At 39.8% G+C, this 24872-nt stretch overlaps 7 protein-coding genes across 7 annotated transcripts; 3 read left to right on the top strand and 4 right to left on the bottom strand.

Moving 5' to 3' along the window:
• The first annotated feature begins 116 nt into the window (after positions 1 to 116).
• LOC108844025 (uncharacterized) lies at positions 117 to 1539 on the top strand. Its single transcript, XM_018617224.2, has 4 exons — positions 117 to 407; positions 508 to 707; positions 780 to 1189; positions 1275 to 1539. The coding sequence occupies exons 1-4, from the start codon at positions 242 to 244 to the stop codon at positions 1312 to 1314; spliced, it is 816 nt and encodes a 271-aa protein (XP_018472726.1). The 5' UTR covers positions 117 to 241; the 3' UTR covers positions 1315 to 1539.
• An 81-nt stretch (positions 1540 to 1620) lies between these two features.
• Positions 1621 to 3725, bottom strand: LOC108843905 (glycerol-3-phosphate acyltransferase 1). Its single transcript, XM_018617064.2, has 2 exons — positions 2744 to 3725; positions 1621 to 2665 (listed from the first exon to the last, which is right to left on the bottom strand). The coding sequence occupies exons 1-2, from the start codon at positions 3605 to 3607 to the stop codon at positions 1796 to 1798; spliced, it is 1734 nt and encodes a 577-aa protein (XP_018472566.1). The 5' UTR covers positions 3608 to 3725; the 3' UTR covers positions 1621 to 1795.
• Positions 3726 to 11033: 7308 nt separating this feature from the next.
• Positions 11034 to 12306, top strand: LOC108844018 (peroxisomal and mitochondrial division factor 2). The gene has a single exon (XM_018617214.2). The coding sequence runs from the start codon at positions 11238 to 11240 to the stop codon at positions 12201 to 12203; it is 966 nt and encodes a 321-aa protein (XP_018472716.2). The 5' UTR covers positions 11034 to 11237; the 3' UTR covers positions 12204 to 12306.
• Positions 12297 to 13174, bottom strand: LOC130501816 (uncharacterized). Its single transcript, XM_056996639.1, has 2 exons — positions 12690 to 13174; positions 12297 to 12596 (listed from the first exon to the last, which is right to left on the bottom strand). The coding sequence occupies exons 1-2, from the start codon at positions 12945 to 12947 to the stop codon at positions 12504 to 12506; spliced, it is 351 nt and encodes a 116-aa protein (XP_056852619.1). The 5' UTR covers positions 12948 to 13174; the 3' UTR covers positions 12297 to 12503.
• Positions 13175 to 13634: 460 nt separating this feature from the next.
• On the top strand, positions 13635 to 17637 carry LOC130501812 (rRNA (cytosine-C(5))-methyltransferase NOP2C). Its single transcript, XM_056996635.1, has 12 exons — positions 13635 to 13843; positions 14170 to 14458; positions 14553 to 14700; positions 15013 to 15150; positions 15257 to 15319; positions 15469 to 15590; positions 15814 to 16045; positions 16319 to 16530; positions 16792 to 16892; positions 17027 to 17108; positions 17213 to 17274; positions 17372 to 17637. Exons 1-12 carry the CDS (start codon positions 13716 to 13718, stop codon positions 17481 to 17483), a joined length of 1689 nt encoding a protein of 562 aa, XP_056852615.1. The 5' UTR covers positions 13635 to 13715; the 3' UTR covers positions 17484 to 17637.
• On the bottom strand, positions 17514 to 19199 carry LOC108843953 (4-hydroxyphenylpyruvate dioxygenase). The gene is made up of 2 exons (XM_018617120.2): positions 17904 to 19199; positions 17514 to 17823 (listed from the first exon to the last, which is right to left on the bottom strand). Exons 1-2 carry the CDS (start codon positions 19082 to 19084, stop codon positions 17649 to 17651), a joined length of 1356 nt encoding a protein of 451 aa, XP_018472622.2. The 5' UTR covers positions 19085 to 19199; the 3' UTR covers positions 17514 to 17648.
• A 361-nt stretch (positions 19200 to 19560) lies between these two features.
• Positions 19561 to 24643, bottom strand: LOC130494754 (anaphase-promoting complex subunit 5). Its single transcript, XM_056996636.1, has 14 exons — positions 24608 to 24643; positions 24290 to 24414; positions 23766 to 23798; positions 23066 to 23314; positions 22833 to 22910; positions 22487 to 22749; positions 22053 to 22112; positions 21852 to 21919; positions 21495 to 21600; positions 21004 to 21145; positions 20807 to 20905; positions 20330 to 20594; positions 20156 to 20223; positions 19561 to 19936 (listed from the first exon to the last, which is right to left on the bottom strand). The coding sequence occupies exons 2-14, from the start codon at positions 24368 to 24370 to the stop codon at positions 19784 to 19786; spliced, it is 1665 nt and encodes a 554-aa protein (XP_056852616.1). The 5' UTR covers positions 24371 to 24414; positions 24608 to 24643; the 3' UTR covers positions 19561 to 19783.
• Positions 24644 to 24872: the final 229 nt, after the last annotated feature.

The following is a 24872-nucleotide window of genomic DNA, read 5'->3' as shown; positions in this document are numbered from 1 at the left end:
TGGACGGAGACATCAAAGCTGGAAAAGTCTGCGTCTTTCCGACCACAACGGTTTCTTTTAAGTTTACGTAATACCGGTTTAGTGTAACCTTTTTTTTTTGAAACTTTTTTTTTTGAAACTCCGGTTTAGTGTAACCAATTGTTAATTCCGGTTATGTAGAAATAACCGGGTTCTCATCTCTACCTTTGTGTTCTTCTCTCTCTTATCCACCCACGCGCTTTGTGTAATAAGAAGACCAAAGATGGTGACGACGGCGACGTGCGTCGTCGGAGCTCCGTTGGTAGTTACTCGAGACTCTAGACGGATTCCGAAGACCTTAAAGTGCTTCGCTTCCACCGCCGATTCCGAGCTTCTCCGTTCCCAGCTCGATCGTCTTCACGCGGAGGCAGAGTCCACTCGTGCTAAAGGTCTCACCTTTATTTTGCTATTCTTCCCTCTTAATTGGAATTGAGTTAGTTAGTGTCTTTGTTTGTTTGATTTTTTTTTTTGTCTTTGTTTTTTTGCCAGCAAATAGTAACAGGTTGAGACTTTTGAGATTATCCGAAGCTGCAGAGAATCTAAGGAGACAAGCATCTGTAAGCGTTCAGACCGGGAAAGAGAACGATGCAAGAGAGTTGCTTCTCCAGAAGAAGAAAGTCATGCAAGCTTTGGACAAGGCCAAATCTCGTATCGAGTTGCTCGATACCCTTTCTTCCAAACTTAACGAGGCACAGTTTTAAATTAATTGTGTTTAACTGTCTGTGAAACATGTGTTGAGACAAGCCTTGGTTTGGTTTCAGGCAATATCTGTCAAGGAAACACAGCTGATTGGGAACATATCTTTAGATCTCCAAGTAGATACTGACAACAATAATACTTCAGATGGAGGAGTTCACATTGTATCTCCAAAGCCTGAGTCTACTCAAGAGAATGACACAAACGACTTGGATCCTCAGGAAAGTCAACTTACTGAAAACAACTTTGAGGAACAACACCAAGAAGAGGCTTTAACTGGCAGCATCTTCAGAGAAGTGTCTTCTTATGACTCTTTCCTGAAAAATCTAGACCAGAAACTTGGCAGAATCGAGGATGAACTTGTCAACGTTGTGAATGTTGCGTCGTTGGTGCTTAGTCATGAAGATAAACCCAATAATTTAAAGGTTCAGCAAACATCGGAAGTTCTTGAAGAGATTCGTTCTGTCAGGGAAAGGTAATGCACTCAACACATCTCTTAAGTTTAACTCCTAATCACCTGATGTAGTAGCTACATGAAATTTATTGATTTGCTTGTGTAGGATTGCAAATATCATTTCCAAAGAAGCAAACATCAGTTAGTGCCTCAAGCTCCTTTGGTATGAACAGTTTTAAGCATCTCTATACTCCATTCAGGTCTATGGCTCTTCTTGATGTGATGTGATGTGATGTGATGTGATATGCTGTGAATATTAAATTTCTTGTTAAGTTGGGTACAAACTTAGGTGTTAGGACCGAGCATGAACATTCATGACATATCTTCCTTGCTGAAAGAATTTAATATATGAATTAACAACAGATACCAAACTATGCTTTGATTTACAGATGTTTTAGTAACAAAATCGGTGGCATTTAAAGTGACAGGTTTGTGGGTCTGGACTAAACAAATCAAGAAACAAAGACTATGTATAACCAAACAGTCCCATTACATACCAGTAGTCCTGAGAAAGGAAAAAGATGATGAGAAACTGAAATGATGACAATAGCATTTTAAACATCTAAGTCCTGAAATAGAGACATTTAACTATTAAACAAGCAAAAAAAAAAAGAACTGATTATTTTTTTATGTGACAATGCCTTCATTTCCAGCAAGAACCAAGTACTTATCCTTCCTTGTGAGATTAGTGCACTCAAACCCCAAAACTTTAGCAAGCTCTCCCTGTATGAAATTAGCAACTTCAAAGCTTGACTTACCTCCAGCACAAGTCATCTCTTTTGGCAACTTCTTCAACACCTCAACAGAGTAAGCCGGCCTAGGGTTCATGAGAAAGAAGATAGGGTCTAAACACTTGAGCCCGCTCGCGGTTGTCCCGTAGAACATGCTCACTTTAGCATCCACAGCCACTGGAACAATGTCCTCGGTTAACTCAGCAAACAGAGGACTGAATCTTAGTAGATAAGGCTCTCTACAAGTGGTCCCTTCAGGACATACCACTATGTCACCTTTGCTGAGAAGTCTCTGCATCGCCTCACCATCTCTCTTCCTGTCTCTCTTGAGGCTAACGGTCTTGAGAGGCGCTATGAGCTCGGAGAACTTGCTTAGGCTGTAAGTAACCGCGGTCAAGGGCTTGCCGAGAGACGTGGTGAGAAAAACAGGATCAAGTAGGGTCCTATGGTTGCATACATACAAGACCCCAGTTTTACCTTTCCCCGGACGACCGTTGTACAAGTTGTGAGTCTTGAAAGTGATTCTAACACCGGACATAGCAGCCAAGATGTTGGCTACGTGGTAAGGAAGCAAGACTCCTATCGAGATCCTGAAGACAGCGAGGAAGAATCCAATAGGGAGCCACATGAACATAGTGAGTGTGGCTAACGGTGTAGGCAAGAAAGCTAATCTCCCGTCATGGAATATCAATGGCTTTGGGTATCTTTCTCTAGGAAGAGTGTTGTTCTTGTTCATGACCTCTTCTTCGTTACAAAGATAAGCTTCCTGTGGGGGAAACGTAGAAGAAAACTGAAAGTTAGTATGAAACTTAGAAGTAATGAAAAGCGTAAGAAAGAGAGTTACTTTGCAAATGGAGATGAAGCTGTGATCTTGAAGGCTTGAAGAGCTTCCAATACCAAGTGAAGGCTTCTTGTTGTTGTCGTCAAAGAAGTAGTCTTTGGCTGCTCTATGTTTCACTACAAAACCAGACCCTGAAGCTAAGCCGGTGTAGACTTTCCTCCCCATAACTTCTATCTCTTGCATCTTAGTCCCAATCACATCATCAGCGCTGAGATGCTCTCTTAAAAACCTCTCCACCATCACTTGAGGCAAGCTCGTGAACACGACTTTGGAGTACGTAGTTCGAGCCCACACGTCGTAAACCTGGAGGCTCAAGTTGTCGAGGAAGAACTTGGGTAGAACCGACCTGGAAACGCTCTCCATGTCTTTGACTTTAAGACCAGAGAATGTTATGAATGAGAGGACTTTGAGCTTGGTCTCTTGCGGCAGAGCCCAGAGGAAAGAACAAGAGAGCAAAAGAAAGATCGCTCTGATGATCGAACCTCCTTCGAAGGCTATGAGCATGAAGTAAGGGAAGAACGCGTGGAAGTGTCTGCTCGAAAGCTGTCTTAAAAGAACACCGTCGATGTCACAGACCAAGACTTCATCAGGAGAAACAGAGCATGCTCTGTTTTCATCTAGAGGCTCTTGATACTTTGCAATGCTTGGGAAGAGAGGGTTTGAAGAATCTTGATTTTGTTGTTGTTGGTGGTTATTATTAAGAAGATGAGAAGTGTTGTGTGGAGATTGTGCTTTCGAGAGGTTTAAGAAGTTTTTGAGTTGGAAACCATAGCCTCTTAGCTTTCTTGCAGCTCTGTAACATGAGTTAGCAAGAAGACGGTAAAGAACCCATTCTGCAAGAATCACTAGAAGCTCTGGAAACACCATAGCTATAACTTGCAGAGAGAAGGAAAGAAAGAAAGATGGGAGTTAATGTGTTGAAGAGGACAAAGAGGTTGCAGAGGAGATTTATATACAAGTGTGTGATGATATGATAGGCGAGAGCAGAGGTGGTGTGAAGGTTGACCCTTTTTAATTTAAAAAAGAAAAGTTAATTTTGCTTTTTAAAACTTTTGGTTAACACACACATCTTGCATTAACTGTACGCCACAACGTCTATGAATTAAATTTGCTACGTTCTTTGTATTCGTTTCCAAGAAGTTATGGTTGATGATTCTATTTTTCTACCTGTATTTGGCTATTTGCATACACAAATCTAACGAACTTAACAATACATTATAGTCTTGTTGCAGTCATCACATGATCTCACTGCTATTGCTTTTGCTTTTTATTTCTATATTTAATGTCTATACACGTCGGTTCATCTATACTATTTGTTTCACTGATCACAACGCATAAAATCATAGCAACGTACCACGCAAGATAACCACGTTCGAGTCGTTGCCTATAATGATCATTATTAAAAGATCATTAAAACCCTATCACGGTTAGAAATCCAATGAATTAGTTGTTGCCAGTAGCTACTTTTACGACAAATTTCGTGTTATTAGTATCCACATAGTAGTATATACTACTTTGATTAACAAAAAGATATAACGTGGCCTCAATAATTATCCATATAAATATTGACCTAAGTTGATAACAGTTCATTTTAACCTAATATCTTCAAAAGACATAACGTAATGTGAACAGGCTTACTTAGAATTAAAAGAAAAATGCATTTCATTTGTTTCCCAAGTTTCAAAGAGTGCACTTTTTCTGCAGAGCTTTATAACAACTTATTAGGTTATGCAGTTGGTGACCGGCCCTTCCTTTTTATTACACAAATTCTGCATATTTTTCAAAATTTTATAGTGTTGTTTTCCTTTTTGTTAATTTCTTTTTTGTTGAAAAGTAAAGTTTGATTTAAGGAAATGATGGGTGGTTCCATATTTGACATTTTCAGAGGCAGGAATAATTAAAAGAAAATGTGAGCCTTCTTACTAAATGGGAGAGCTTATAAGTAGTACGACACATCACATGAAATAACGAAAATGAACGGTGATTACTAGCATAGGTTGTGTTGTTTTTCATTATGAAAATGTTGAATGATCTTAATTAGTGGAGCACATTCCAACAAAAGGTTACAATATACTATGTATATATCAAATTTTGTTTGTATATGCAAATCGGAAATGCAAACATCTATTGACTTTCATTGGAAAAACTTCAGACAAAAATGTACGTAACATGTTTTCGGTAAGAGAATTGATTCTAACCAAAAGACATGACATGTACCGATGCACGAATAGTTAAAGGCAGGTCCCTATCGAACACTAAATCTTGAACGACAACTTATGTCACCATACGACCTGCAATTATCCCAACCGTTACCTATGTATGTATAAACACTAGACAGTCTAATTACTTTCAATGGACCAAACTTTCTGAAGATGACATCAATACGATAGTTTAGGTTAGATGAATTCTGTATTTAACACATCTCACGCCCGGTGCATTCCGTCGGCAACCATACATATCATTTACGCTTCAATCGTGGTCATCTACTATTCTTTTTTCTTTTTGTAGGACGTCTTTCCATTTAATCCATTCATAAATCTGATTACCAGTCTAGGCCATATACTGATATGATATAGTATAATGTAACTATGGTAAGTTCATATCTAACAGTAGGTTGACTACACATGCATATATCGGGATAGCCTTTAGAATCTTGATCGATATCTTGCCTAATTCTATATCTATGATACGAATAAAAAATTGTCGACATATCCATGAATAGAAAGAGGAAAAGTCAAACAATAAATGTAGACATAACAGTAAATGTTGTTGACGAAACATGGAGATGCGTGGAGAAGAAAGAAGTGTGACGAAGAAAGGAAGAGTTGATGCATAAACGTGTTGTGAACATTCAATAAGAAAGAAGGGCCTGGACCATTTGAAAATGTGTTCTCGTGTGAGTTTCTATCTCCCTCTGTTGCTAGCTAGCTTTCTAGTTATAACGACTCTCTCCACTTTTCGTTTGACCTTTTAATCTCTAGGTCTTACTCCTTTTCTACACTTTTTAGGTTTCTTCCTCGTTGGGTCGTTTCTATACTCTATATTTTGTACCAGTTTACAATGAAAGTTTTTTTTTTTTAAGAAAGGGCATTCAAAGTTTCTTTCATAATAGATGTAGTTACTACGTAGTAGTAGTAAATATTCTTTTTACGTCAAACACGTAGTAGTGTAAGAATATCCGAACGGTCTCGTAGAGTGGGAGAGAACATATCCGAACTCAAAGTGTTATTAACCAAATTTGAATCATAACACGAAATATACAAATTAATAATCAATATAAATATTTAAAATATATATAAGTATTCAAATACTCAATTCAATATTTATGTTGACATGATATACAAAAATAAATATTAAAATTTAATAATTATTTTAAATACTTTTTTTATAAATAAGAATTTCATAAATACTTAGTTATTTTAAATACTTAGTTAATTATAAATAAGAATTTCATAACTTGCTCTTTGAAAAGCAAGTCTGCTCTATCTATAAAGTTATGCATTTTTTGCTAAGATGTATATGCCTATATGGTGCGTAATAATTATTATTTTCTATGAAACGATATATTCATGTAAATGAAAAAATATCTACGTAGAATGACAAGGTAATCTTAAACATACGTCATATATGATTTGATTGTAGATATACTGGTTCGTTAAATATACGCATCATTTAAATTTGCTTGTATTTTGGTTCGTTAGTTATACGCATCAAAACCTAAAATCTGTATCGACGTACTGAGGTAGTGACTCAAATGACATAACTGGATGTTAAGGCTTTGAAGTTATCCAAATCATAGAAGTGGATAACATCGTCATTAAAAAAAAGACTCGTATTCATTTACGCATATACGTTGTTGAACATTCTAAACATCTAGAAAGTCAACATCGGTCCGTTCCTCTTCAATGTGTTATCCTATTTTGGCAGTTGCTTTGGACTGTCTCGGCTTTGATTCTTCCTACTTTTGAATATAATATCACCGCTGTTTTTACTTTCATTAACTACATATACTCCAAAATCTATATGGTATTATTTTTTGGTCTACTAGTAGCATACTATGCGCCCTGGATTTTGTCACTGAAAAATTGTGTATATAGTAGATCCTGCTCAGTTAAAAACCCTAGCTGACGTTGCATATATAGATCCTGCTCAGCGACAATTACGCAAAGTGTCAACGCCAATAAGTATGCAACGACGTTCTGTACCGGTAATATCGTAGCGTGTAGAGTCTGTAAACCAAAAAAAACATTCATGTCATCGTCAAGCGTTTCACCCTGAAAAAGTAAAACAAAATTAGGATAAACTAATTTTAAATTCTAATTCAACTTAGAGACCCTTTAACTTATATCCTGGTTTATATCTTAGAATTTATTGATTAGATTCATATCTACAATAATTTATTAAAGACAAAAGTCATCTGCATCCATCTTTGCATGTGTCTTCTTTTTTCTACTAAAATAAATTTTGGTAGAATTCGAAATCTAAAGATTAGAATTTAGTAAATTTCGTTTTTCTTGCGGATATTTTTTGTGATATATAGGCAGCTCTTTCTATACCGGGCTTGCTAATGAGCCGATATATCGATATATTGTTACCAATTGAAAAAACTGCACTGGTCTTCAATACAGCCAAATGGAACACAGGTGTGGCATGCATGAACCAAAACAAGTAACCCAACAGTTCAAAGAGCTGTTCTCATAAATATAATGACAGTGCCCGAACGTGTGACCAACTAGCTACTCATTCAAACTGTATATGTTAAAACCAAGCTGGGTGGGCCTAGCTGCAATGGAGGGGTGGCAGTTGACCCAGTGAAATCGTCAGAAAACAAATAATTGTAAGTGCTTTTTCTCAAGTAATTGGTAGTTCAAGTGGTAATAAGTAATAACTGTTATGCTAGATGGACTTTACCCTTAAAACCAATTTGTGATAAGTGGAGTGGTCTATCCACCTTATATATTAATAAGGATCCCTTCCAACTATCGATGTTGGACAACTATATTTTTAATACGCCCTCTCAAGATGATGACTCTTTGAGCGTCAATCTCGGAATGTTCGGGCAAAGATCGATGGGCCAACTTTGAACCAGATCGATGTGGATCGGGTTGGACTATGTAGATCGGACTCTAATACCATGTTAAGCTAGATGGACTTCACACTTAAAACTAATTGGTGATAAGTGGAGTGACTCATCCACCTTATATATTACTAAGGATCCATTCCAACTACCGATGTGGGACAACTACGTGTCTAATAATAACTTCACATTGCACCCATTGGTTTCAGCTTCACGTTCTAGCTAGTCTAACTCATAATTATGCTACCACTTTAAATTTAATCCCTCAGTTCAGAGAAATGACTTTTGGAAATTTTGCCGCTCAATACGAAGAGAACAAACAGAGTTACCTACTCAAATTAACATAACGCGGCAATATAAGTGAGACTGGTGCAGGTAGGTGACTAACGAGAAAATGCATGTTGACTATATCTTTTAATGGTCCAAATTACAATTATCTAATTTCTTTCTATTTCTTTTTCCCTTTAAAGAAATAAAATTAATACATTGAACAAAGAATCTAACGGAAGAGAAACGTGCATGCAAATGTTGCGGAAAGTATTATTGTAGGTGACTAACGAGAAAATGCATGTTGACTATTGGTCCATATTACAATTATCTAGTTTCTTTTTATTTCTTTTTCCCTTCGAAGAAATAAAATTAATACACTGAACAAAGAATCTAATGGAAGAGAAACGTGCATGCAGATGTTGCGGAAAGTATTATAATTGGTGAGGTAGTTAACGGCATGCCGATTTCGTTGAATGTTTGCTTAAAGTACGTTACCCCAAACCCTTTTTCATTTAATTTTGTTTTTTTTTTCTACGTAGTTATCATACATTTTATGCTTTGGGCTCAGACATACAGCTTTCCACAACCACCACACAATTTATAACATTTAACAACCCATCATACCAAAGACAACAATGTTAGTGTAGATTTTGAATATGTTACCTAACTTTGAACAATCAGTTTCTAGCAAGAACATTATGCTAATCATTAGATCATTATTAAGATATATCGGGTTTTAAAATTAGTTCGGGTACGTATTTTAAATGAGAAATTATTGGATATCACTCTAGACTACGACGGCTCTTGTAATTGAACTTTTTCTTCTTTTTTTTTGTAAAATTCAGGATATTTTACTTAAGGAATCATAACAATAACTATTTTCAGACATTTCCTGCATAATAGGTGGAATCTGTACTATTGGGTGAGCTCGTTAACTAAAATTGTAGATATACCACAGAAAGAAAACGTCCCATGGTGCAAATAATTCAACATGCCAAACTTTGGTCTAAATTTATGTACAAATTCATCATCTCCTGTCAGTTTGATCACACACAGCTTATTCTCATAATGTACTGTTTCTACTGATGAAGCATGCATATATGATGCATCTAGCCTAGATGCAACATAACTACAAAATGCTTTCTAGTTATAATATTTGTAAAGACATATATGATCATCTTTTTTTTGGAGAAGTACCTATAAGGAGAAGATACATAATGTCGTAGACAACGCTACAGCGAAAACGCATACCATAACGATCAAACCAGATGACCTAGTGATATCCATCCAGCAATTTCAGACAAAAAGACTTATAACTAGCTGGTATTGTATATCCTGGTTTGATTGGTTGTTCTTTTTCTCAAATGTAAATCGTAACGACCCACCTATATTTGTTTAAATGGATTTTCATGTAGCCCATCAACGAACGAACAGGATTAAATCATTTGATATCTATACATGGAGACTAAAGCGGAGACCCATTTAAAATTTCCATCATAACTCATGGGCCCTTTCAGTTAAAGCCTGAAGAAGCCCATATGAACACTTTGTTTTCTGAAAGCATTTGGGTGAATCAAATCGCATTTGACACTTTTTGAGTGCTTTTTCAGGGTTAATCAAATCGCAAATTAATTAATTCTAACAACACCATCCACCAGAAATAACTGGTTAAACTGCACTTGTCTAGAGAGAGAAAAGAGATCTGAGTAGGGAACCGGCGTGCGGCCGGCGCGTGAGCGTCCGTGCCGCCGCCGGAACCTTTCTCCATCAGTCATGTTGTTTCTTTTGGCCTCTTCTCCACCTCCTCTCATTGACTGCTTTGTCAGAGCTTTGGATTGGAGCCACCGTCTTCGGTGGTGTCCTCGCATAGAGGGAAGACGCAGTCGGTGGAAGCTTTTGGTGTGAGAAGATTGGTTCGCGTGTGTTGAGTATGACGCCGGGAGATGGATGCTACCATAGATCTGTCGCCGCCGGTTTTCTCCGGGAGGTGGAGCTCTCTTGCTACGCCGCCGCCGGTTTCAGTGCTCAGGAAGAGGATGCTCTCTTAGATCTTTCTTCGCCGTCTTTTGGCTCCGAAGGGTAGAGGCTTACATAGCTCTACACTGTCGGTTTGGAACCCGTAGTTGTTTGGGTTTTGGGTACTAGGTTGCGTTGATGGAAGTGGAGTTGTGGCTCTTGTCGTCGGGAAGTTTGGCGCGACTCAAGGTGGAGGAGATCTCTGTAAGAGAAAAAGCTCTCCTTCGATGGTGACGACGACAAGAGAAGAAAAAAGGTTAGAATGTTTAAGAAGCTCGCAGTGTCGGAAGAGATCTCGTGGAAACTCTCCGACATGAGGAAAAAGTTACGAGGAGTAGATCGGGTTACGTCGGGGATTCCGTGGGTTATTGAGTCCCGGCGGAACTAGGGTTTTCGGTGGACGTCTCCGGCGATGGGACGGGGTGGTGAAGTACAAGTTGAAGCGGAGCAACACGTGGTGCCTTGAAGGTACAGATTCCTACGCGTGTCTTCTCTCCAGCCTCCTTGTCGCTTACACGGGCCGAGTCGTCGGGGTTCGAAAGTATGGGCCGATGGGCCGTTTTAATGTATTTGGGCTCTGCTGGGTGTCATCTGGCCTCCTGTTTATGGGCTTTTGTTTGCTTTCTGTTGTAACTGGGCTAGGCCCGTCTTTCATTAAATCAAAAACTTGATGGAAAAAAAAAAACAACACCATCCACCATTACAGTTGAAGATTCTTACACTGAGACAATAAAAAAGTTTACACTTGGAAATAATCATAGAGATTAGTGAAATTTTTGGCGACCTACAATAAAATAATATCATAACAAAAAGTAAAATGTCGAAAAAAGAAGAAAAAGGTAACAAAAAGTGGTGCGCACGTGCTTGGAAACTTTATTTTTGTTTACCTTTGTTCGATTCGTCGTTTCTCAGCCGTCCATCCATAACAGATCAGACTTGTTCGGTTATCATTGGTTTGTGGAGGGAGCGCGAAACCCTAATTGCATTGCATCGAATCGCAGAAAGTTTGCTTATCCCTTTTCACTGGTAATCAAAAAAAAGATTGAAACTTTCCTTTTCCCCTTTTCACTATATAATTCCTTTCAACGAAGCCACCTTTAGGGTTTATCACTCGTTTTATCCGATTCATTTACGATGGCGGAAGAGAGGAGCTTGAACGGCGACGCGACGACGGTTCAGGAGGACGACAGTTTCCTCGATTCCGACGGCGGAAAGTCGGCGGGAAAGATCGGAGATCTCGAGTCTCGGAATCAGGAGTTAGAGCGGGAGAAGGGCGAGATCAGCAAGAGAATCGAGGCTCTGACGGCGGAGGTCGAGGAGATGAGAGGAGCGGAGGCCAAGGCGAGGCGTAAGATGGGGGAGATGGAGAGAGAGATCGACAAATCGGAGGAGGAGAAGAAGGTTCTGGAGGCTATCGCGGAGAGATCATCGGAGCTCGAGACGGAAAAGGCGAGGATTCGGGATGAGCTCGTGGCGGCTCGGACGGAGAGGGAGGAGGCTGAGAAGGAGGCGAAGAAGCTCCGGGACGAGATTGCACAGAAGAGGGATGGGATCGAGGAGGTGGAGAAGGAGGTTGTTGCGTTGAGGAGTGGGAAGGAGGAGAACGAGAAGAGGATGAAGGAGTTGGAAGGAAAGCTGGGTGCTTTGGAGGCGAAGGAGTTGGAGGAGAGGAACAAGAAGGTGAGAGCGGAGGAAGAGATGAGGGACAGGATTGATAACAAGGAGAAGGAGGTTGATGAGTTGAAGGAGAAGATCAAAGGTTTGGAATCTAATGTTACTGAAGGGAAAGCAGAGTTGGAGAAGTGGAGAACGGAGAAGAAGGTTGTGGAGGATTCGTTGAGAGAGTCTGAGAAGAGAGTGAGGGATATGGAATCGGAGATTGTGGAGCTGGAGAGACAGATGGATGAGTCTGAGAAGATGATCAGTGGGTTGAAGAACATGGTTGAGCAGCCGGTGAATGGCGTGGAGGTTAGTAGTAGGTCGTGGTCTCCGACGACTGCTGCTGTGAGTGGTGGTTATGGTGGAGCTTTGGCTGCTGTTGGGGTTGCAGTTGCGGGAGCAGCTGTTGTCTTCTATGTTTACCGCTCGAAGAAGGCTTAATTCTCTCGGAGGTAGAAGTTGATTTTGTTTGTTTTTGGAGTGTTTCTTACGATACCTATCTTTGTTATATTTGCTTTTGAGAATGTGATTTGATTTCACACAACTTAGGAGTCTTTTCTTTATATTATGTGTTTGCTTACATCTTTCTATACAAATATTCTCAGCAACAATCAAAAGAGATTGAAAAAATAACCAGAGGGTTAAGCCAGAGGAATTGAAAGAAAGGATATATAAAACATAACTTAAAAAACTTGGTGGGATATCTTCTCTGTTTACTTCACATGGAAGGCTGATCTTCATCTAGTTAGATGATGAGGATGCCTTGAGAAGTTCTAGTATTTCACAACAGCTCTTCCACCATGGCGTTGCCGTCTCACCGGCCCCTAGGAGTGGCTGCAATTGTCAAAAGAAACAAGCATATGATTCTCTATCTCTCCCACCTAATCTAATTTTGTTCCAATATATGTGTGTGTTTTTGATTCCAACCTGATTGTCTGTGGACATGGGTAAGTCACGGTCTGCGGTTGTGGTGGCTGAGGAGTCGGCGCTACCACCGGCAAACTGTGAAACAGCTCCGACGATCTTGGAGGAGACTTGACCTTTATTCTCCTCCAAATTGTGAAGCAGAGATTTGGCTCCATCTATGCCTCTTGAGACAACATTGTCCACTGCATCCTTTAAGACATCGGTTTTGGCGACTTCACCGAGAGCAGAGGTGGCCTTTTCCAAAATGGAGCCAGACATTTTGTTTGTTGCTCCTCTGCCTCTGTACTGTGTTTAACGTTAAGAAGCAGGGGATTATGAGAAAGATGAAGATATATATATAATGAGGAGAAGGTTGAGACAACAAAGCCAAATTTGAGCTGTCCAAATTGGTCGCCGCTGTTGCAACGACCTAAAACCTGACCTGCTATATCTAATCTTTAACACTTAATATAGAATTTTGATTAGTTTTTTTGTTTGTTTGTGTGGAGAAGACGACATCATCTGAAAACGATAACTACTATTAACTATTTATAAGATCACCATTATCAGATTTAAGGTTTAGGTTTTTAGGCTTGGTTGAGGTTTTGGTATGTAATCTAGACTTCAACCAAAAGCATATTCTGGAGCTTAACCAAACCAAGCATTGGTAAACCGAAAACCAGACTTATTTAATCATCGCTGCATCCAGTGTTGGAGTTTGAAGAAAACGATTTTGTAATAACACAACACACTACGTTGAAAGTCTTAACTGAATAAACACAACATATCCTCTCCTCTGTTGTCTTCTCTTACTGATGCACACAACCTTAAGTTTGCATGTTAAAATAGTTGAGTTGGGCTAACAATTGAGTAACGCTTAGTGGGCTTAGTCCAGCAATTGAAGCCCATTCACCATTAAAGCCCGATCCATGCTAAAACCCTCCTTCCTCCCCCCCAGTTGCTCTAGCCAGAGAGTCACAACACGACCATCTTTCTCCTCTGCTTCTCTCAGACAAACGGACACACACACTCTCTCAGGCTCAGCAGATGGAGATGAATCATCCTTCGTCGCGTTACAGTTACGAACCAGTGTTGCGATGGGATCCTGAAGTTGAAGACTACTTCAATAAAGCTTACGGACCTGACCACTTTGCTCGAATTTCAAAGGCTCTCACGTACTTTAACCTTTCCTATCAATTCCTCTTTTGATGCAATCATTGATTTGCTTTCCTCTTCGTTATTGTGTGCATACCAATTCGTGTGAGCTTATTAATATGTACATTCCCACATATTTGGTGACAATACGGATCATTAGTGTTTTGGGGGTTTCGAGCTGTGTTTTTGGTTTTCTGAGCTCTTTTTCTCTCACATTATGTCTTCTTTATACCATTAGTAACTAATTTAACAAAAATGCCTCACTTTTCTTCTTAGTTCTGGCACTAGTTAGTGTTGCTACATTTTGTCCTATTTAACAGTGTTTGTTTGTTCCATTCCATGTTAGGCGTCCATCTTGCTACTCCTGCATTCGGGTGAACACAGTTAAAACCACAAGCGACGCGGTTATTGAGAAGCTTACGAATCTCTTAAACGAATCCGAGGATGGGTTGAAGCTAGTGCAGTCCGATGGGAGCAGTCCCATCTCCAAGTGTCAGATTCCTGGTTTGGAATACGTTGTTTTCGTCAATGGTTCAGGCCCACATAGAATTGACTATGGCTCTAGCCCTGAAACCCCTCCCAAGGAGGTACTTGTGAGCAGGAAGTGTGCTGAAGCAGTCCTCAGAGGAGCCCAGGTTAGACACTCCTTTTATCTTTCCAGTAAAACAATGAACTGCGGAGGAAAGGAAAGAAGTTATATTTACTCTCTTATGTTTTTTTTTGGTGTAGGTCTATGTCCCAGGTGTACTGGCTTGCACTGCTCATGTTGAGAAAGGAGATGCAGTTGCCGTCTGTGTTGCTATGGAACAACCTAATGATGAAGGTGACTGGAGTGTTAATATGACTCGTGGCACCACCCTTCAGGGTCAACCCACAGGCAAGCATCACACTTCTTCCTCCTGCTTTGGTCTTCTTCGCATTATGGTCTGCCAAGACTTTTGTTTCACTATAACTGACACCGTAGAATAGGCATTTGAGTATTGCTATCAAAGAAAATATTGCTACCTTTTAGCGATCAAAAGTTACAACTTGTGGCAGCCAAATAAGTCAAATAATATACTCTGTGGAATGCATTTATACATAAGCTCTTGGGTTGCCAACAATCAAACCTTTAAAAGTTTTTGTTTTTTGGGGTCACGTAAGATATTTTGAGCTTAAACAGTTGACATGTGCCGTAGTGTTATTGTAGATCCTTTCTACTGTGAACGCAGTGGACTATATATTGGCATGGGAACAGCTATGTTGTCAAGGGCTGGCATGTTTCGTGTTTCTCATGGAGTTGCGGTTGATTTGAACAACAGAGTTTTCAGATTGCCTTCTTTTCATAGTAAGCTTCTTCTTTTCCCCTAAGTTTGCTATCTACTTAGGACTCTCAGTCTCTTATTTCATCTTGAGGGGGTATTAATCGCACATTGTTGTTTTGGCTCCTTTAGATGTCCTGGAGGGAGAAATATTTCTTCAAAACCTGCCAAGTATTGTTGCTGCTAATGCTCTTGGTAAGTGAATTAATCGCCATGCTTTATACCTTCAGCCTCACTTGTATATACAGTGGTTTTCATAAATCCATACATAGTAGATAGATATGGATGGAGTTGCAAGTCTGAGGAAATTTTATGCTTAACTGTTTGTTGTCTTGGCCGCCCAGATCCTCAGAAAGGGGAGAGAATACTAGATATGTGTGCAGCACCGGGAGGGAAGACTACTGCAATAGCTATACTTATGAATGATGAAGGAGAGATAGTGGCAGCAGATAGATCTCATAACAAAGTACATTTTTCTTTTCTTTTTATTACATATAATAACCTTTTGAATTCCTCACATAATTTATTGAAACAGTCATGATTTCAGTTGGTGTTTCTACTCGCTGACCTGTTTACATTGAGTGCTAAGAAACACAAAACAAAAGGATATTGTTGTTGTGATTGCAATTTTCAAATTACCTGCTTTTAATTAGTCCGTCTACTATCTTATTTTTTCTTTTAAAAAATAGGTGCTGGATGTCCAGAGATTGTCTGCTGAGATGGGCTTAACTTGCATAACAACATGTAAATTGGATGCGCTAAAATCTGTTTGTCTTCCGAGCACACTCAGTGATTCAACAACATCAGTTAACGGTGAAAACAGTGGTTCTATGATCAGCCATTCTGAATTATCATCAAAAGAGGAAATAGCATCTGATGCTTCTAGAACATCTGAGGCTGAAAACTCGGGCGAGAAAAATGGTAATCACTCTACTTCTGTTTTTTTTTCGAAATATTAGCCTCTGTGTTTGCTAGGTGAAAGTTGCCATGTTTGCATCGCCTTGCCCCCTTGGCGGAGAAGGACCTTAGTCATCACTTAAGCATTTTCAGAACATAACTGACTTGGCATTTGTAGTCCATTTTCTCGTGCATATGCTTGCGTGTATAAATGAAAAGCGCCATATATTAATTCCAGTAGTTTAAATAAACTATGATGAATATTTAATTATTGCATTATCATATCCATATTTTTAGAGAGCACTAAACAGCGAAATGGAGGGGATAACGTTAGCCAATCTGAAATCAGGAAGAATAAGGGAAGGCTGAAAAATGGTCGCGGAAGGACTCAAAGCCAAGGTGGAAGGGCTGGAAAATCAAAAGGTTTCCCGCCTAATAGTTTTGATAGGGTCCTTTTAGATGCTCCTTGTTCTGCTCTTGGCTTGAGACCTCGTCTTTTCGCTGGGCTGGTAAAGCATTACCTTCTTTGAGTTAAAAACGTGTACACATCCATCCAAGTATTTGTGTCAACATATGGATAGTCTTAGCTTCATCACTTGTATATGTCGCAGAAATAATTAGTTCCTAGTAGCTCCTTGAAGTTATATAAATACTCTGAAGTGTTTGTAGTAATTCGGAGTAAAACCTGTGTTTCTTCCTTCTTCCTTTTTGAAGATTGTTGAAAGTGTGCTGACTTGTGGAATGAATTTGCCAACCGCTATTTCTTGTAGGAGACTGTAATATCTTTGAGAAACCACGGAAGGTACCAGCGTAAAATGTTTGACCAGGCTGTTCAATTGGTTCGCGTTGGTGGAGTTCTCGTATACTCAACGTAAGTATGCAAGCATAATTTAAATTCTGAGTTTGCATCATCCAAATTATGCAGATGATGCAGTGACACAGTGTTGAGTAATTGAGAGTTACTATAATCTTACCTGTTGATGATGTGTGTTTCCATTTTGCTAGATGCACAATTAACCCTAGTGAGAATGAGGCGGTGGTTCGCTATGCTCTAGATAAATACAAATTCCTTTCCTTAGCACCACAGGTTTGTATCTAAAAAACTGTTGGAGATCCTGGCATACATTGTGCACTAGGATCTTGTTCTTTGTCCTAAATGTTTCTTACATGTGTGTTGCTATCTTGTTGCAGCATCCTAGGATTGGAGGCCCTGGTCTAGTTGGCCGATGTGAATTTCCCGACGGATATGTCGAGTAAGTATCTATCTATATACTCACGAGAGTCATCATCTAATTAACATTCAGCAAAGCAGAACTTGAAAAAAAAAACATGTATGACGTTGTTATGCAGGGAGTGGTTAAAACCAGGTGAAGAAGAAATGGTTCAGAAGTTCGACCCGTCATCTGAGCTCGATACCATCGGTTTCTTCATAGCTAAGTTCAGCGTTGGCCCCAAAGATTAAGATATCCAGAATACTGATTCCTGATCCAAAGACATTTCCACACAAAAGACAATGGTGGTTTGTATTGATCTCGATTTCTAAAAATGATAATAGTATTTGTAACAACATACAAAGTTTTACACATGATTACAACAATCCCTTTAGTTGGTTCCTTCTTCTTCTTCTTCACCCCAAAAGCTGTTTAGCTTCAAGAGTCTTCTCATACTCTTCAATAGACTTGAAGAGCTCAGAGAAGTTGCCTTTGCCAAAACCACCACATCCTCCACTCTGGTAAACTTTCCCTTCCCCATCTTTCTTCATGCATCCTATCCTCTGTATTATCTCTATAAATATCGTCGGCCTATTCAAAAAGACAAAGAGACTCTCTTAGCTTTCTGATAAAAGAGAGAAACACACTTGCAAGTTTTGTCTTTGTACTACCTGTCACCAAGTGGTTTTGTGAAGATCTGAAGCAACGTCCCTTGATCGTCCCTATCCACAAGAATCCCCAACTCCTCACACTCCTTGATCTCTTCCTCACTAAGCACATCTCCCACCCGTTTCTTGAGATTCTTGTAGTAAGTAGGCGGAGGAGAAGGCATGAAGTCGAACCCTCCGACACCGCTCCTCTTCCGCATCTCCCTCAGAGTCCTGAATATGTCTCCGCTCGTCAGCGCCAGATGCTGTAGCCCCGCGCCTTCGTTGTGCTCCAGATACGTCTGGATCTGACTCTTCCTCCTCGTCCCGTGAACCGGCTCGTTTATCGGCAGAAGCACCGTCTCGTCGTTGTTTGCCAAAACCGCCGAGTTCAACCCGCTCTCGGCTGTTCCCACGTCGTCTGCTGTGAACTCAGCGAACTGGTGGAAGCCGGTGAACGTTGCGAGGTAAGTTAACGCTGGGACGAGCTCCGGGACGTTCCCCACGGCGTGGTCGAGACGCGTTATACCGTAGTCTAGTGGAAACGACGACGTATCTTCCACAGGCTCGAATCTCGGGAGGAAAACTGATGTAACGGCTTTGTTGTAACTGACGTAACGGAGGACGACGTCGCCGTAGAGTTTAACCTCGGAGATCGTAACGGCGTCGTTTAGGAGGATAGGAGGGGATGAAGGAACGGCGCCGTTGGAGACGCTGATGGAGAAGGCTGACTCTGCGTCTTCGACTTCGACGGCGACTGCTCTCACGCCGAGACCATGGGAAGAGAAGAAGGAGCGGTAGGTGGCGTGATCGAAGGAGGGGATGGAGGCTGTTGTTGTGGTGGTCGGTGAAGTTTCGCCGGCGGAGAGAGATGTGGAGTAGGGAGCTGTGAAGAGGAAGCGGAGGTCGCCTGAGGTGAGGAGGTAGGAGGCGTGGACATTGTTTCCGGTGGAGAGATCGGATTTGGCTGAGAATCTCATGCCGAGGCCCCACGAGAAGCGGCGGGAGACGTTGGTGGCGTCGCCGCACCAGAACTCGATGTGGTGGAAGCGCTTGACGTTGAACTTGTCGGACTTTGGATTCTTTCTGATGAACTTGGAGAATCCGACGAGTTTGAATCCCGGCGGCGATGCGGAGGTAGCAGCGTTGCCGTCGTCGTCGTCGTGATGCTGTTTCTCTGAAACGGCTGCGTTTTTGTGCCCCATGGATGTTTCTCACCTTTCTGATGGAACTAAACTCTGCTACGGAACTGTGAGTGTGGTCGTTCGTTGAGCTGTGTTCTGTTTTTTTTAATATCAGTCTTAAGATTGTCAGATCAGATGTTGACTTTTATTGGATATGGAGACTACACGTGTAAGTTCTGATTTTCATTGAAATGAAAGCTTAACGTGATGGATCTCTCTCCCCACTTTGCTTGACCTTTAGCTAGCTGATTGGTTCGTTCTCATTGTCTGTGGTCACCAAGTTCTGACGTGTAAGACGCATCTAATCTACATATACCATCTTCACAAATATCGAAATATTACTTTTTTATTTTTTTTGGTCAAAATCTAAATATTTCTACGATGATGGAAGTTATCCAAACACACATATGGGGTGAGTATGCTTATGAGGCAACCGTGGAATCTAGTGTTTGGTAATGTGACAGTTACATCTTGACGTATAGTAATACATCATTAGGTTCATACCCTAATCCAGCCATTTGATCAAGTACGTAAAGAAACAGCGATTATGTTACGTATTACATAAGAAAATTCCTCAAATAAACTCGACGGCTTCTAGAGTTTCCTACATTTTCAGAGTTATGGAAAGTTGCAACTTACTCTCGATCATGAAGTACAGCTACACATCACTAGAATTACAAGCTTTGCATAATAAGCATAAGCAAATAAAGTCACGCACTCTCATGCCATGTTTGGTTCCTCGTTTTGAGGATTCTCGAGAGCTGTTATATGCTTCTTAAACATAGTTGCAGCCTCTTCCCTCTCCTCAATCTGTCCCAACTTGTCGTATACCATTGCCATTAAATATAAAGCTTCAGCTGCCAATTCATGGTACTGCACAACAAACACAATGATTAACAAGTGAACACGCGGTAATTCACCATATACTAGAATCCAAAAAAGTTATGTATCGATGAGATAAACCGAAGCTGGATCTAGTTTATCTTAAACCAATAGCAGCATAGCATCTCTTATTCAATATGGCGATAGAACAGAGTTCAGGCTTGTTTCTGAAAGAAAAGGCTACATAGCGTTCTTATTGGCATAAGTTACCTCCAACGCTTGAAGCTCATCTGAAGCTTGCCTTAGTGAATCCAGGACAGTGTCAGAATCTGTGGAAACTGGCGGAATATATTCACAGCCCATTCATATAAAAATTATCATCATGCAACCAAGCAACATGAACTAAACTATATAGTCAAAGCAGTACAAGACAACAAAAGCTACCTGAAAAGCTTGGATTGGACAGATAGCAGTTTGCTTCAAAGATGTATGCTCGAGCACGTAACTCCAAACCTCCATGGCCGAGAATCATAGGGAAAGCCCCATGCAAAAGGTCTAACGCCCGTTTGGCATGATTTGATCCAAGACCAAGCCACAGCTCGGCCAGTGTGAGAGTAGCTGATGCTTTGAGAAGATCCAAATTGAATGACTGGCAAAAAGAGATGCTTGCCAGCGCATACGGAAGACCCAGGACTGCATTTCCTGACTTCTGAGAACCAAAAAAGAGGAATTGAAAGGTAAATGCGGGTCAGAAAACTAATATAGAAGTGAAATAACGATTTTTTTTTACGTTATGCATGAGAAGAACATAAAACCTAGAAAACAAAATGTCACTACTGGAAGCTGGGAAAAATATTCAATGGAAATATAAGATTCCATCACAGCGATCTAAGCAACTAAGTTTTTGTACCAATGTCATACCTTATGGATCTCTGCAAGCAGAAGAAGAACAGACGCTTTTTCGATTTGCAAACTGAATTTGTGGCACGTGCAGAAGAGGGAGTGTGCCACCTTCGCTGCCTGTAGAGAACGTAGTAACAAAGTAAAATGACGATACACTTACCAAAGCATAGCTCCTGGAAAACAAAACAGATGGTCAACAAGGATTTTGAACAAACCTGGCTATACTGTTTTGCTGCAAGCAACGTCCTAGCTTCACGAAGACTTGCTTCTACTTTCTGCTCCATGTCTACACCCATGGTGGTTGATGCCAAGCCTCCTAGCTCATTGCACATTCGTTGAGCTAGCTTCAGATTTCCGCTAATGGATTTATTTAACAAAGTTAGAATGGCTGACTGAAGAGATAATAAATCCAGTACAAATGAGAGTTTCTGTTCAAATTCTATATCCCAACGAATGTTTACACATTTTCAAAGAGTTTGAATCTATCTACATAACCTTCAAACAGTACACTAAGTGATCACAGAGGGCAGACAAATGAACCAACTTCGCAGGTTATCTGAGGTTGCTTATAGGAGACTGGAAACTTCGGCACAGAATTACTAAGTTGTTAAACACAACCTTTATTTCTCGTAACCATGAAGCTAATCTGGATTCGAGTAAGAGTATAACAAGAGGAGTGGCATATATAGGAGACCGGAAACCTTACCGATGCAAGGCATGTTCATGTAGTAGCTGCAGCTTGAGCAACAATACTTTTGATTTTGACACGGTTAAGAACTTTTCCTCCGCAATCTTAAGAGCAGCAAATGCATCTGGAATAGCATTTGTTTCAGAAAAGAGGCCAACGTAGGGTGAAAAAATGGAGCAAAATCAATAAATTTAATCAGAAAAGTGAGCAAAAGTTCAGATATTTGTACACTGACATGGTATTCATTGTACAGAAACATAATATTCAGTTATAATTTATTGAATGATCATCAAGGTACTTTTGTATATGTTCGTTCAATAATTGAGTGATGGCACATATAACAAGGTGTTCATGACCTTGTGCACAGAATCTAACCTTTGTATCCCTTATATAGAGCCAAATGTTGAATGAGCTTCAAGTATGCTAACTCTGCGTCAGATGAACTATAGGGCAAGAATAGATAAAAATCAAATAAAACAAATGTAAGAGATCGTTTTAGAAAAGAGAAAGAGCTAAAAGGCGAGAGGGAAAGGGGCTGATAGTAGAACAGGAAAGTGATATTTTAATGAAGATTACCTCGAAGAGTCACCGAATAAAGTTGCATACACCAAGGTATTCATCCGAGCCATAGGAGCGCTAACAAAAACAAATAGATTAATAAATTACAGAAACCCCACCGATCAAGTTCCTATGGTTAAAAAAAAAAAAAGTTCCTATGGTTACCTGTTAAAAGGTAAAATTCAACAGTGTATGAGTTATGAGTTTATCAACAGCAAGGTTTTGAAACGGTGAGAAATTAAATTTTGACCAACTGAAACCAACACATCTATATGGAAATTGTGTGGAAGAAAACTGCACATAATAAGCTTGCAATAAACGACTTTGCACTAATGGTGGATAATCATTTAAAGAGATGTTGACCAAAAAAAAAATCATTTAAAGAGATATCCGGCAGAGCTTTCTCAGAAAGTAACAATCATCGTCAAACAGAATGCCAATATCGATTGTACCTGCCATATAACTCCCATGAAGTTGCCCGTAGTAAATAAGAAGCGCCTATTATTTGTGACACAGATCCAGGAATCGAGACCAAATGATCACAGAACTGGAAAAAAGTCGAACTCTTTCTAGAACCAGATTCCTGAGAAAGGACAGGTTGGCCCCATGGTTTTTGCAAGTCTTTGAGCCAAACTGAGCTTAATGTACCATCAATTGTCATTGTAGAGCTTTCAGCAGAAAAGTCGCTAAGTAGGTGTGCACCTAGTCTTATCTCCTGCCATAGATTAATTAAGGACTGTTAGACCTCAATATAAGATATGGACATTTAGCATAACAATTAGTTGGCATATTCAGTACCTTGCAGACACTAACTGGACAAGTTTTGTGACGCATTGAAGCTTTGGGACCAAACGAAAGCAGAGGCCTTTGCACATGCTGTATTACAACAAAATAACTATTCTGATTTAGCGTATTCCGAAGATTAGAAAAACAAAGATATGGATTCTATTTCTTGCAAGTTGACAATCATCAGAGCAGCAGAACAGAAAAAAACAAATAGATACTTTGAATGTAAAAGTTAGTGGACTAACCATCAACTCAAACTTAGCCATCGCAAGATGATTAGAAGCCACTAAGCGTCTTAACTTTAGACTGTCCGCCCTCCTCAAAGACTCTTTCAGAAGAATGTACACCCTTTGTTGTACAGATAATGAAGACGCAGTGCTAGTGACGGGTGAGTAGGACGATCCAAGAACACTGGTGGTACTTGCAATGCCCATTTCTGATAACAAGTTGCTCATTGCTGCTAGCGTATAGGCTAGACAAGTATCATTGCTAACCTGCAGTATGAACAAATGTTTTAAATACCACAAATGAACTAAAGCGTGAGCTACAGTATCTTTAAACAATATAAGCTGTTAATGTTGCTCATGTGATTGCATATTCGACCCAACTGATAACAATGTGATCCTTCAAGCATGTACCGAATACAACAAATTTATATCTGCTAAGACTGCACTACCCCCTCTGGACAACTTAGAAATCAGTACGTAAATATGGGAGTATATTAAAGTCAGTGCAATAAATTTGGAAAACTAAACATAAATGGTGTTAAGAGTCCTAAATCGCTTACAGAACTTAATGATATACGAAAGATTAAAATAGCGCACTATTCAGCTTATAGAAACTTCGATAAAAATACACGTCCTGCAGGAATTTATCAAACGCACCACTTTCTTCAAAATACATTATAAACAGAGCTAACAACATATGAATAAATTGAAAATATACCTGTTGCGATACACGCACAGCTTCAGTCAAAACCTGCGATTAAGGAGAAACCATACTATGAGCAAACTGAACAATCATAAGGCCCAATTTCATGTCTAGTGATATCACTTATAAATATGAAGTTAAGATAGCAAGTCCAATAGTTGCATAATTCACAGTGACGATGTTAAGGTAAAGTTTGCATCTTTATTTACCCAAACCGAGCTCACAAGTGTTTAGACAAATATACTAAGGCTTTTTTTTGTTCAACATACTAAGGCTAAGACACCATAGAAAGAGAAACTTCAACTAAAAGGTTACTAATGGGGGTGGTTATGGTTAACACATTTAAGATACACCATCACAAGTATCTTGAGGTTAACACAATTCAAGATACATCACAAATGGCATCAGTTATTAACTTATTATTAGCCTCACCAACAGCCCAGTAGACTATCCAATGTGCAGCTTGGTCCATCTAGGCAGGTCTAAATGTTAGAACAATTCTTCAGCAATGGAAGCGATAAAGAGAAATCAATGCTCACCTCTAGAGCCAGATTAGGATGCCCAAAGCGGAAATGCATCATTCCCAAACATAACAAAGCAATCTCGTACCTCCCATTCATGCTACAGCCAGCTGAAGGAGGAACTAGGTCAAATCCCTCAGTCCCTGCACTTTTAGACAATGGATCATGGATCAGTTCATGTTTGAAAAACAGTTCCGACTGCCACATACCTAACAGGCAAAAACAACTGGATATTTTACAGGAGTCACACGCAAGCGATAAAAGCCTCTATCATACTTGTTAGTATTATTATCAATTTATATGAAGCAGAGGAAAACAGCTAAGAGTACAAGTTACCTGTAATCGAAGTAACGGAGGAGATTATCCAGAGCAGCAAAAATAGTCATCGCTGTGAAGTTATTCAAGTAACGCAAAAGTGAACCTGCATCGTAAATAAACATGTAAAAATATCAAAGGAATCAAAGACGTGAATTAACTTCTGAATCCACTACCACTACAAAGGAAAATATTTTAAAAAAGCAAGACATTACACGATGCAACTCAGGGGGCTAAATTCTGAAGCTTCTGAAGGAAACTTTCAATCGAACTTGAAGACAATGAA

The sequence above is a fragment of the Raphanus sativus genome, unplaced genomic scaffold (assembly GCF_000801105.2).
Source record: "Raphanus sativus cultivar WK10039 unplaced genomic scaffold, ASM80110v3 Scaffold0296, whole genome shotgun sequence".
In the NCBI taxonomy this organism is placed as follows: Eukaryota; Viridiplantae; Streptophyta; class Magnoliopsida; order Brassicales; family Brassicaceae; genus Raphanus; species Raphanus sativus.
The sequence above is the reverse complement of the archived record's forward strand: the minus strand, read 5'-3'. Positions and strand labels throughout refer to the sequence as shown.

Excerpts from the sequence above, each read along its gene's own strand:
- LOC108844025 (XM_018617224.2), top strand. The coding sequence starts at position 242 with ATGGTGACGACGGCGACGTGCGTCGTCGGAGCTCCGTTGGTAGTTACT. Across the intron at positions 408-507 it reads AGAGTCCACTCGTGCTAAAG|CAAATAGTAACAGGTTGAGA; the intron begins GTCTCACCTTTA and ends TTTTTTTGCCAG. Across the intron at positions 708-779 it reads TTTCTTCCAAACTTAACGAG|GCAATATCTGTCAAGGAAAC; the intron begins GCACAGTTTTAA and ends GTTTGGTTTCAG.
- LOC108843905 (XM_018617064.2), bottom strand. The coding sequence starts at position 3,607 with ATGGTGTTTCCAGAGCTTCTAGTGATTCTTGCAGAATGGGTTCTTTAC. Across the intron at positions 2,666-2,743 it reads GCTTCATCTCCATTTGCAAA|GAAGCTTATCTTTGTAACGA; the intron begins GTAACTCTCTTT and ends TTTCCCCCACAG.
- LOC108844018 (XM_018617214.2), top strand. The coding sequence starts at position 11,238 with ATGGCGGAAGAGAGGAGCTTGAACGGCGACGCGACGACGGTTCAGGAG.
- LOC130501816 (XM_056996639.1), bottom strand. The coding sequence starts at position 12,947 with ATGTCTGGCTCCATTTTGGAAAAGGCCACCTCTGCTCTCGGTGAAGTC. Across the intron at positions 12,597-12,689 it reads CCATGTCCACAGACAATCAG|CCACTCCTAGGGGCCGGTGA; the intron begins GTTGGAATCAAA and ends TGACAATTGCAG.
- LOC130501812 (XM_056996635.1), top strand. The coding sequence starts at position 13,716 with ATGGAGATGAATCATCCTTCGTCGCGTTACAGTTACGAACCAGTGTTG. Across the intron at positions 15,320-15,468 it reads TGTTGCTGCTAATGCTCTTG|ATCCTCAGAAAGGGGAGAGA; the intron begins GTAAGTGAATTA and ends TTGGCCGCCCAG. Across the intron at positions 16,531-16,791 it reads CTCGTCTTTTCGCTGGGCTG|GAGACTGTAATATCTTTGAG; the intron begins GTAAAGCATTAC and ends TATTTCTTGTAG.
- LOC108843953 (XM_018617120.2), bottom strand. The coding sequence starts at position 19,084 with ATGGGGCACAAAAACGCAGCCGTTTCAGAGAAACAGCATCACGACGAC. Across the intron at positions 17,824-17,903 it reads ACAAAACCACTTGGTGACAG|GCCGACGATATTTATAGAGA; the intron begins GTAGTACAAAGA and ends CTTTTTGAATAG.
- LOC130494754 (XM_056996636.1), bottom strand. The coding sequence starts at position 24,370 with ATGAATGGGAGGTACGAGATTGCTTTGTTATGTTTGGGAATGATGCAT. Across the intron at positions 21,601-21,851 it reads TCTATATAAGGGATACAAAG|ATGCATTTGCTGCTCTTAAG; the intron begins GTTAGATTCTGT and ends ATGCTATTCCAG. Across the intron at positions 20,595-20,806 it reads TGCTTGCAGAGATCCATAAG|AAGTCAGGAAATGCAGTCCT; the intron begins GTATGACATTGG and ends TTTGGTTCTCAG.